The sequence below is a fragment of the Dicentrarchus labrax genome, unplaced genomic scaffold, assembly GCF_905237075.1.
Source record: "Dicentrarchus labrax unplaced genomic scaffold, dlabrax2021, whole genome shotgun sequence".
NCBI lineage: Eukaryota > Metazoa > Chordata > Actinopteri > Moronidae > Dicentrarchus > Dicentrarchus labrax.
In genome coordinates, this window is record NW_026136710.1 from 13,484,193 (window position 1) to 13,496,392 (window position 12,200).

General features: G+C 38.3%; 1 protein-coding gene across 3 annotated transcripts; it reads right to left on the minus strand.

Annotated features, from left to right (window-relative positions):
• Nucleotides 1–306: 306 nt before the first annotated feature.
• LOC127370695 (programmed cell death 1 ligand 1) lies at nucleotides 307–11,557 on the minus strand. 3 transcript variants are annotated; one of them, XM_051412968.1, is made up of 10 exons: nucleotides 11,458–11,557; nucleotides 10,688–10,748; nucleotides 10,184–10,443; nucleotides 9,713–9,809; nucleotides 9,141–9,407; nucleotides 8,127–8,240; nucleotides 4,839–4,907; nucleotides 2,636–2,686; nucleotides 1,494–1,620; nucleotides 307–980 (listed from the first exon to the last, which is right to left on the minus strand). In XM_051412968.1, exons 2-10 carry the CDS (start codon nucleotides 10,740–10,742, stop codon nucleotides 491–493), a joined length of 1,530 nt encoding a protein of 509 aa, XP_051268928.1. In that variant the 5' UTR covers nucleotides 10,743–10,748; nucleotides 11,458–11,557; the 3' UTR covers nucleotides 307–490. The 3 variants fall into 3 exon arrangements, with proteins under 3 accessions (XP_051268928.1, XP_051268930.1, XP_051268929.1); XM_051412970.1 differs by lacking the exon at nucleotides 4,839–4,907; XM_051412969.1 differs by lacking the exon at nucleotides 10,688–10,748 and having other exon boundaries at nucleotides 11,458–11,503.
• Nucleotides 11,558–12,200: the final 643 nt, after the last annotated feature.

The window sequence follows — 12,200 nt, forward strand, 5'->3', positions numbered from 1 at the left end:
GTCTCTAATAATGACCTTTCTCTTTATCGCGGACTGACACAGAACAGAAACAGAAACAACTGCAATCATTAATCAACTGTTTCAACTATTAGCGCTATTGGAAACAGAGAGTTTGATGTGTAGCTGAAACCACTTTGTTGAATGGTTAACAAAGTTAAGGTGGATTACCGACTGTACCGTGGAGTTTCTCATCCTAAAGGTACGGGGATTGGGTATAGAGGATTGTTAAAAAGAATGATTATATGTCATATTTTTCATCCAAATAACAATCAGGGTTGTCAAGTAAAGAATACAAATACAACAATACAGTATTTATCACACATTTTATATAACTAAATTCAATTCACAACATTATGCAGCATATTTGGGCATTTACAAAATCTAACCACACATTCAGCATAAAAAAATAGACATCATACAAAGTTTGTAACAAATATAACAAAATGTAACATGTGCTTAATATCTTTGTTGGTCACAAACGTGTGCACCCTCAGTACTTCGCAGTCTGTGTCTGGAGCTCCAGCACCCTTCCTGTCCCCACTGTGTCCTTGAGCGTGAGGCAGTGTCCTGGACAGGCCGTGACCAGGACCCTGCATCCTCCTCTTTCACTTAGAAACCTCTTTAAGGACTCATCAAAAAATTGGTTCCCTTCTCTGTACCCGTCCAACAGCAGTAGAACCCCACTGGACCTGGTAAAAACAGTCCTCAGATCATCCTCTGTTGATATCTTTTCCGTGAGAGAAAGTTGAGTCTTAATTTCCTGAAACAAGTCATCCTTCACTTTATTGCAGTCGACATAGAAGAGAAGTTGAAGAGCGCTGAGGTCGAGGATGTGAGCGAGGGCATGTGCGGGCCCTTCAGTCCAAGAAGAGATTAGGATGTGAGCTACGGTTGTCTTCCCGCTTCCTGGGGATGCCTCAAGAAAAAGTGTCTCTCCAGCTTCTGGGAGTAAAGCTTGAAGATTCACTGGCTGCCCCTTACTGACAAAAAACAACGAAACAACACGAATTGTGAGTGTAAAGTACACAGGCCCATACAAATGTCAGCTGTCAACACACAAAGTTTTGATTCTTAATGTCTGGTCACATCACATTTACAATGTTTCACAAAATCCTTAATTTCCATGGAATCCCTACAATTTCTGGAATTGCTAGCAGGGGTAAAGTCCATCCAAATTTCCGATTTTTGGTGAACTTCACAAATGTATGCTTTTGGCCAATATAGCCATCTTGGCAGTGCTGACTTGTGAGCTGGAGTTTTAAATGGGTTATAATGAACACGTAAAATACTTGTGTCTGGGGAAACAACGGGTTTGATGACCTCAATCTTTTTAATAAAGAAGTGCATATATTTTTATTTCTTTTATTTGTTTCAGGGGGAGGATCGAAGAGAAAAGGGCATAACTAAAATGTTCTAAGCAGTTTAGAATGGAAAACTTGAACTGTTGCTGTTACTGGAAATATGATCATAGAAGTCAAGTGTTTGTGACTCACTTGTTTTGCAGTCTTTGAGGCAGCTCCTCGACGTTGAAATTGTCCCAGTGGTGTCTTGAATCAGTGTTGAAAGAGAAGTCGGAATAATGGCCTTTCAGAAACGCCCCCAGATTTTCCTCCGTGCAACCTGCAGACATCGAAAACAAAACTGATCATGATCACAGCAGTCTCCTTTGATGAAGAGGTATAAAATAATGTGAATCCATCCTTTAGATGTTTTCAGTACAGTAGCTATTTTTTACAGTGTATTTAGTACAGTAGACAAATGCTGTTTCAAACAACAACAAATTTCTAGCAGAGGTTGTCTTACTCAATTAGTGTTTTCGGAGAGGAATGTTCAAAACCTTCGTTGTGTGTTTTAAGGTTGGTGTTAAACATTGTTTAAGATCGTTTAACACAGAGTGTTTTGTATTAATCCTATTTTCACCAGGCATTTTTTAAAAGAACAGGAAGAAAGAAAACAAACCAACAGGTTTTCATTCAGTGTCGAATAGAAATAATGATGTATGATATTTTTTAGTACTGAAACAATTAGTCAAAATCGTTTAGTTGATTGACCAAAACATGATTGCCAACTATTTTGATGATTGATTAAGAACTTAAGTCAAAGTACCAAACATTCACTGGTTTAATCCATTAAATTGTGAGGATTTGCTGACTTTCTATATCTAATGTGGCCTTAAACTGAATATCTTTGGGTTTTGGACTGTTGTGTGTAGGATTTAGTGACATCTAGCAGTGTAGTTGCATATTTCAGCTCCCTCGCTTCACCCTCCTTCTATGTGCAAAGGAGAAACAATGCACAAAAAACATAGTTGGCCCTGTCTAGATCCAGTGTTTGGTTTGTCCGTTATGGACTATTGTAAAAACATGGTGATTCAACATGGCAGCCTTCCTGGAACATAACCAGATAAAAACGACTTCTTCTAAAGTAACGATTCTTACTATCAGGTGATTATACACTAATGAAAACATACCTATGAATATTTTATTCCATTTCTGACAATAAATCCTCCTAAATGTTACAAACAGTCCTGACTTTAAAGACACCAGACCTAACGATTCATTGAGAAAACAATCAGCAGATGACTCGCCAAGGTAAATAATAATTTGTTGCAGCCCTAGTCATGAGAGTGACTTACCTTCATTAAAAATAGTTATCTCTTCCTCATTTTCTTTATTTATTTGCTGACCTAAAAGAAAAGAACAGCAATAGTAAATGTAAGTACTGAATTAGTGAGTTGTAGTCATTAATTAGTGAATAATTCAAACACTGCTACAGTGTACCATAAATCCACTTACATCCATATCTATATAAAATTAATTAAATATAAAACAGAGGTACTTTTGTAATATACTTATTTACAAATAAGGGGATCTTTGCACTTCTGTATTCTGGAGAATGAGTATTGAGTCCATACTAATGCTCATTTATTGCTATATTTCAGTTAAGTGACCTCTATTGAGCATTTCACACGTACAACTTTAACCGTAAGTCTTATTGCATTGACATAGCTGTTGTTTATTTTTAACCTGTAAAAAGTCATTTGAGGTGTAACTCCTCTAATAAAAACACTGTGCAAATGTTTGGTTGCCAGCTTGCTAAGATTTGGTTAAACCACATTGGTCACATGTAGCACAAGGGGACATTTAGACCATTTACAGTTAAATGGTTAGTTCAGGTTTTTTGAAGTGGGGTTGTATGAGGTACATATCTATAGCCAGTGTATTACATATAGTAGACGGAGGTGGGCAAGCCCCCAGTTTGGAGAAGCAAATAGGAGTACAGCAGAGAAGCTAAGCAATGTAAGGCTAAAAAGCCCCACCTAAAAGAATCCATATCAGTTTAAGTGTACACTTTATTTACAGTATTTTCAACTCTTTACCCTGCCATCAGACAGCCCTTTCTGAAAGGAAACTGAAGCATTTTTATCGCTCTCTCCAAAGCAACCAGACACCTGACAACAGTCATTTTTTCCTCCACACGAGTTCTACCGCTGCCTGTTACTGTTCTTGTCAAAGGACTGGTTGCTTTGAAGAGGGCATAGATAAATTTAAACGCTTCAGTTTCCTGTCGGCATGGACTGTTGATGGCAAGGTAATATGGTGAAAATACTCATACCTAAATATAGCAGACACCTGAAATTATATTGAATTTCAAAGGTGGGCCTTTGACCCCATCCACATCAGTACAATTGCTTAGTTTCCATGCTGGTCCTCCTGTCTGCTTCTCCAAACTGGGGACATGCCGACTGCAGGTAATACGACCCTTTAAAGCAGTGGTTCCCAACCTTGTATCTTTGAATAAACTGATGACCCCTAAGTGACATATTATATAGATATTTCATACTATATTCAATGCAACAATAACAGTAGAGAACAACTGATAAACTGTACAATGAACCCAAATACAATGACTGCAGGAAGTTTGTGTAAAACTAGCGATTTGGATTAAGTTTCAGCAGATTATTTCCAGTGAATTTTGTCTTTGTCTGTATTATGTACCTTTTTGACAAATTCAGAGTTTTCTTCTGCCTGATACTTGGCTGTGTTTCTGTTAGCTCTTTTCTAATGCAAGACAAGACTGTTTAGCAGAGACCAGAGTTATATACAGCTATATATAGACCTATATACACAGAGCTATATTCCCAGGCACTGTGCATATTTTTAATGTTTTCTCACCCCCTTTAACATCAAGAAGGCCCTGTGACTACCTGTGAAGCTTTGGTTACCTCAAGTGGGGGTCTCGACACCCAGGTTAGGAACCACTAAAGCATACTTGCAAATGATTGCTTAAACAACCAATTTTATTTTCTGTATATGAGTAAATTGCTGCACACTGCATAGTTAATGTAGCGACAAAGTACATGCAAATGATATCCACAGCACAACAACTAATCAACTTAGTGATGAAGAGGCAGCACAGCCAGGCAACCAAAGAATAGATGATATCGATAGTAGATAATTAATCATCGCAGTGGAGGAGGAAATTATGAGTAGACTTTCAGGATGCCTCTACATGTATACGAAATTGACCTTCTTCATGTAAAGTGACAGAAACTGTGGGTGTCTTTCATCTAGAATATGGATATTTTACAAATGCATCATCAGCAATTTGAAAAAACGCAAGAGGGACCTATTTGTTGCAGAATATCGTTTTCCCCCATAGAGGCCACTTTTGAAAACAATGAGAAGCTGCTTCTGCTTATGAACTATGTTTGCTATCGCTGTTGTTATGGCTTTGCCTTTGGTTGTGATAATAGCCAGGCTATAACACATCCTAATAATTAACTTCAACAGGGGTTGTGTGTGTTCAGTGACATGTATGGCTCTGTTTAGACTCACAGTCAGCAGGAGGAACAGACCTGCCCCGACCGTTGATCAAAAGGTTCCTGGTACTGGGAGTATTGGACCCTGTGCAAAAAAACATTACTATCAATTTAGTGTGCTGGTGCAGTGTGTGTGTGTATTTAAGTGTGGATAAATGGAAGTGTGGATGTTTGTTTGCTACTGTCATATGTTCTTATTCACCAAGTTCAAAATATGTGACTTTGTTTTAAAGGCATCAGCTTACCTTTATGTTTGACACAGTAATGGTGATATACAGCGGGTAAAATAAGTATTGAACGCGTCACCATTATTCTCAGTAAATATATTTCAAAAGGTGCTATTGACATGAAATTTTTACCAGATGTCGGTAACAACCCATCAATCAAACCATAGATGTCCATACATTAAGTTATGTGTAATAATGTGAAATGACACAGGGAAAAGGTATTGAACACATGACGAAAGGGAGGTGCAAAAAGGCACGGAAAGCCAAGACACCAGCTGAAATCTATCAGTAATTAGAAAGCAATCCTGCCACTTGTCAGTGCAAATTAATACCAGCTGGTTCAGTTCCAAGTGACTCATCACCAAGGTGTCACACAAGAAACATCTCATGATGGGTAAGAAACATCTCATTATGGGTAAAACCAAAGAGCTCTCTCAAGACCTTCGCAACCTTATTGTTGCAAAACATACTGATGGCATTGGTTACAGAAGGATTTCTAAACTTCTGAATGTTCCAGTGAGCACTGTTGGGGCCATAATCCGGTGGTGGAAAGAACATCATTCCACAATGAACCGGCCACGACTAGGTGCTCCTCGCAAGATTTCTAACAGAGGAGTGAAAAGAATTATCAGAAGAGTTGTCCAAGAACCAAGGACCACTTGTGGAGAGCTTCAGAAAGACCTGAAAAGAAAGAATTAGCAGGTACAATTGTTTAAAAAAAAAAAAAAAAAAAAGTAATGCACTCAACCGCCATGGCCTGTATGCATGCTCACCGCACAAGACTCCGTTGCTGAAGAAAAAGCATGTTGAAGCGCGTTTAAAGTTTGCTGCACAACATTTAGACAAGCCTGTGAAATACTGGAAGAATATAGTCTGGTCAGATGAGACATTCAACTCTCTGGATCCCATAATACACAGCATGTTTGGCAGTCAAATGGCACTGCACATCACCCCAAAAACACCATACCAACAGTGAAGTTTGGAGGTGGGAACATCATGGTGTGGGGCTGTTTTTTAGCATATGGCACTGGCAAACTTCATATAATTGAAGGATGGATGAATGGAAAAATGTACCAAGACATTCTTGATAAAAATCTGGTGCCATCTACCAGGATGATGAAGATGAAACAATGGTGGATATTTCAGCAAGACAATGATCCCAAACACACAGCCAAGGAAACTCTCAATTGGTTTCAGAGAAAGAAAATAAAGCTGCTAGAATGGCCCAGCCAATCACCTGACTTGAATCCAACAGAAAATCTATGGAAAGAACTAAAGATCAGAGTTCATAGAAGAGGCCCACGGAAACTTCAAGATTTGAAGACTGTGCGAAAGAATGGGCCAAAATCACACCTGAGCAATGCATGTGGCTAGTTTGCGTCTTGAAGCTGTCATTACCAACAAAGGCTTTTGTACAAAGTATTAAATACATTTCAGTAAGCATGTTCAATACTTTTTCCCTGTGTCATTCCATTTTATCACACATAACTTTAATTTCTGAAATTATTTATTTGGTTTTTTTTTGCATGTGTGGATTGCATGGGTTGTTACCGACATCTGGTGAAAATTTCATGACAATAGCACCTTTAGAAATATATATTTACTGAGAAAAATGGTGACATGTTCAATACTTATTTTACCCGCTGTATATGGTGTGGTATTATAACGTTTTGGCTTTGAATTAGTTTTATGCTTAGCTTTTTATTTATTCATTTTTATTTTTATTAATTACATATGTTATTTTCTCTTGTATTCTTATATTTACCATGTATTTTATGTGCTCTTGTCCCAAGACTTTATGGTGTTCAAGAGGGAAATTGCAACCTGATATCACCCTAAATAGTCCATCCATAGGTTTCCGGTCCCGTAACTGAAGTAAGAATTCACACATTTATATGTATATATGGAGAACCCTGCTTCAGTATAAGCCTACTATTGAAATGATAGAGGTGTTATACAAATAAATAACACGTGCTGCACTGTAAAATCACCCAAGCATTTACAAATAACCTCAAATTCCCCATCACACAAACCAAGACCAAACTGGGTGTTTCCAACCATGACAGTTGTGACACATGTTCAAATAGCTAAGTCATCCTCACATGAATACATGGCTCAATGGATCACATGATGATAAAATTCCCTAAATTCCAAAAAGCAGACATTACGGTGCTTAATCAAACAACTAAAAGCTATTCCTCTTCAAAAACACTTCCTCTTTTCTCACTTGTCTCAACATGTATCACATGTATAAACTGTCTTCATAGCTGAAATGACATGTGGTTGTTTATTGACAGGTCACAAATTCTTCTGCCTATTTTACAAAAATAGAACGTAAACAACCACAATGCTGCTATGGCTTTGACACGCTTACATTTTAGATGCTGACTCATGAATTCAGCGGTACCTGTAAGTTGTTTGAGTTGAGATTGACAACATGTTTTCATTTCTGGTTGGACAATAAAGTTACATTTGTATTTTAAAAACTTAGTTCTGTTCTATTCTGTCCCAAGTTATTTCAGAATTTTACGACATTTAATCTGTTTTGTTAAACTAAACCAGTGTTAATGCTTACAACAAGGAAATAGTGAAGGGCTGGGGAATACAATGTGATAGTTGCACAACAACCGGATGATCCACTCCATTTCATGCAGATAGTCTATCAGTGGATATCCTCATATGGAAATCCAGCTCTGCAGTGCCCTCGCCTACCTGCACACTTTACTCGACTTTCATGCGCTGCCTTCAGGCTGCAGATTGAATGCTCCAGTGGCCAAGATTATTGTCTGATCTAACCTAATCTATTAATAAGCGATTGCACATGTATCTGTTGTTGTATATTGCGGTGCATTGTCAACAATCAATCTGTCACTTGTATTGCTGCCATTTGTCACTTTCTCACTTTGATATTTCACCTGTATGTGAGATAATAATCCATTATAATGCCTGGGGTTCACATATTTCCATCTGATGTAGATTTTATTGATTGAGTACTACACCTGGATTCTTTGTATTACTGTGTTTGTTATGGACGGCTGTAATGTACTGTATATATAAAGAACTGAGGGATTAATTACCTTTTTGTCGTCGATACATAAGTACTGCCACAACCATAATGACAAACATTATCACTCCTATGCTCAGTACAACAATGGGAGCATTGTTTTGTACAGGAGCAATGGGCATTTCATCTGTGAAAAGAGTGAAGAAGGATTAGTGTTAAAATGTGCCACAAAACCCACTATCACAAGTGAGAGGCCAAGTGTTGGCCTTTTGTATGTATGCTTTAAATCTATGTGGCCACTATGGAAATAACCAAATATACCAACAACAAACTTCCCCTTACTGGTCAAGAAAGAAAGAAATACAGCTATTACAGTGACTCATGGTTGGTTCATAGTTTTGTATTAGCTGTGCATGCAGCCCTTGTTCTTTTTGCCATATTTACAGGCCATGTTTCTTTATTTAGCATTAAATCAACCTGTATTTATCTGATTTCAAAACACATATCCAAAAGAGCAAACAATCCTTTGCACACATATAATGAGAAACATGAACAGCCTACATACATATACAATAACATCCACGCATTTTCACACATGAAAGAATCTCTGGTAATAGCACTCCTACACATTACTGTGTCATTCAAAGCTCAAACCCAAACACCTCCTACAGCTTCATAACCAAAGCAGGGTAAAATCTTGTAACTATGGAAAAACTGTGAACCAGAGCTGAAAAGCTCATATGTGATATACCTTTGTTGTATCAAAAAAACAAGAGTAATAGCAGTACATAGTGTTAGGTACGCAAGTGATGACTGTATTTCCTGTGTTTTTCATTTTATAGTCAGCGTTGCTATTTTTGTCACAGACTACAAGTTCAGATTAGAAGAACTCTGCCTCAGTTTTCTTTCATTCATATTCATACAAAAAGGTGGGGGATATTAACATGTATGGTCAGTAGAGAGAAAGAAATGAGGTAGGAGATATGGGGGATAAAGTTCTCCAGCCAGCCTTTATCTGAGGATGTTGCAATTACACAACTCCCAAGTACATTCTTTGAAGAACGCCTTAAAGGGAATAAAGATTTACCTGGAATATGAAATGTTGCGGAGTAGCCATCCTTCGTAAAGCTACATGTGTAGTTGTTTTTGTCTGATGATTGGACGCGTATCACACTAGTGACTTTAAAAAGCTGGTCTGGTGTAGATACAACAGTGGTACTGGGGTCAATGTTACGCAGCTGTCCATCCTGCCACATAACAGAAGACTTGGGGTATCCCTCAGACTGGCAGCTTAGCAGCACCTCATCCCCCTCTGCAGTCTTTTCAATGCGTTTAGTCCCAGCTTTATAAGGTGCTAGTGAAGAATCAGAAAGGAAGAATATATAATAATGAGCATGTGTTTATAATAGCACTATTATGATAAGACATTATAATCATAAACAGCTCTTGAGGAAAGCCAAAAGCAATTTATTTTTATTTTTTTACCAAACTGAGTAATATTGATCTTAGTTTCACTTTCACAATTAGTAAAACTCTAACTGCCCAGAAATGACCACATGCTGTGGCCAAAGTGCAAACCCCATTCCCAGAACAAAAGCCCCTGAAGTCATCGCCTAAAAACCTAAAAAGTTACACTGTTGTCACAGACTTGGTTCTTACCTACAACAGACAAAGTTATGGTTTTGTAATCAGCTCCTTTGTCTGTCCACACCGAACACTTGTAGGTTCCAGAGTCATTGATCCTGAGCCTGGAGATCTGTAAAGTGAGAAAGAATAGACTCATGACTTAGATCACAGTAGTAGGAGTGCTGTATGTTAAATGGTAAAATTACTGTGCACCTAAACTTCTCAAAGTTATGATCTCAGCACATCTTTAAGATCACATATTGTTATATTTCCAGCAAACCTTGATGCTTTCTGTCCCTTCTTGGCAGTTGTACCTTACTACCTGATACAGCACTATGAACACTGATAATAAGGGTACTTTGGCTTAAGAACAATTGACCTACATATCAGTATTTGCCAAGGGTATGAACAAGTTAACCACACCAATGACAGGAAACTTCACAGGACATGAGCCATCACTTCCAGACACACAGACTACAGATTCTATGTAAACTCAGTATTTACCTGTAACTTGGCCCAGCCTTCTGTCAGCTCCTCAGTGAGAAGCCTCACCCGACCCCGATAGTCCGGATGCTGAAACGCATCCTCCGACCGGTTATCCATCCGGTAAACATCCCGAATCGAGTTGGACCCGGTCCAGTGCCAGGTCACCTTCAGGTAGTCACTAGGATCAGATAGTTTAGGCTGAAACTTGCAGCCCATCACAACATCTCCTCCAAACTCTGAGTTGTACACAGGCTGCTCTGTCTCAACAGTGAACAAGACTGCAGGGAGAGAATACAAAGTAATGTCAAGATTAATGTCAGTTTGCTCCACAGCCAAGAAACATTTACTGAGGAAACAACATACAACATCTAGAAGATTTGACTTGTGTGTCAGATAGAAATAGAAAGGCTTTACATAGATGTATTGTTTGTCCTGTTTGTGCTCTTATTTATTCATAAAGGTCTATCTGTCCACTGCTGTACACTTTATACTAAACACCTGAGAGAGATTTTTACTACACACCTGAGAGAGCAGGCTGAAACATGACTTGCAAAACTAAGACAAGAGCCCAGTCCATTGAGACCTAAGGAAGATATAAAGAAAAGAAGTTTTAGATATGTTGAAATCGTTTGACCATATTACTGGCAATCTGAGTCATTTCACTGAAGAAGACCAGATGTGAATTCCAGAGCCACATCATCTTTGACCCTGTTTACTTCTTTACTTAAAAATGATATGACCCTAAGAAAAAAATAACATGTGACATGCATTGTTTTTCCTAATGCAAGCATGACTCAGCTGTTTCACGAAGTAAATTACTTCCCTATTGGTTTATTCTGGATAAAGAAACAAAAATAGCACAGGGGTTGTTTGACTGCACCACTGTGTCAACACACACACACACACACACACACAGACAGACAGACAGACACACACACACACACACACACACACACACAGACGCACACACACACACACAGACACACACACACACACACATAGACACACAGACACACACACTAACTATATTTACTTTAATTAAGATAACTGCATTGGTCTTCAGGCTACAGAGTGAGATTCAAACACTTGGCAAAAAGGTGATAAATGGCAAAAATGAAAACAAAACAGATCGATGCAAATTATACTAATGAAAAATCACAAGTAGATAGATAATAAATACTCATAAATAAATGTCTACTTCTAACAAAAACAACAACAACAACAACAAGAATAAAAATAATACATTTGAGCATACTTAGGCTGCTGTTTATCAGTCAATAGCGTGTTCTTACCAGCACATGCAACAGTCTGTTGTATTTTCATGAGGTGTTTCCTCCTTCCTTCAAGTCATCAAATGATCTGAAGTCTAGGCTCGGTTGACTGTTTATAAGTTCCTCGACGTACACGCCCACATTTTTTTTTTGTGCTCTAGCCAACCTAAACCTCAGCGATGCTTAACATGAGTGTAACGTGTAACAGTTATATAGTTATTGTATCTTATAAGAAGACGAGAGTGCCACAATAACAACCCCTTTTTGCCCCCATACTGCGGACTGTGGAGTTTGCTCAAACCTCGACGAGGAAACGAGCTGGTGTAAGCTCCATAAAGCAGTGCAGGGAGACACATTCAAGTAAAGTTTAAACTAAGTTTATGTTTAACTCAAATTAACGACTGTTTAGGGTGGACACGGACACAGTGGGCTGTATTTACTGTAAGGAAAGCAGCAGCGGGTCGGCTTTATCAGGGAGCCGCCGTTTTACAGTATGAAGCCATAAATCAACACTGATAACAAAACATCAAATCTGAGCTTGTTTGTTCTCCGAGGCGCAACTGTTCGACTTTATTATTTGTCTTCTGCACGTGCAATAAGGAAAAGAAAACATGATGTTATAGATATGTTTATGAGAAATCCAATCGAGCTGAGTCAGCCGGATTATTTGGAAATGTCTGCGCTTTCAACTCTCAGATGTTGTCTCAGTAATTTCCAGTTTCACACATCCTCTGTCCACCGCTTCCAACCTCAAAAAGAAAAAC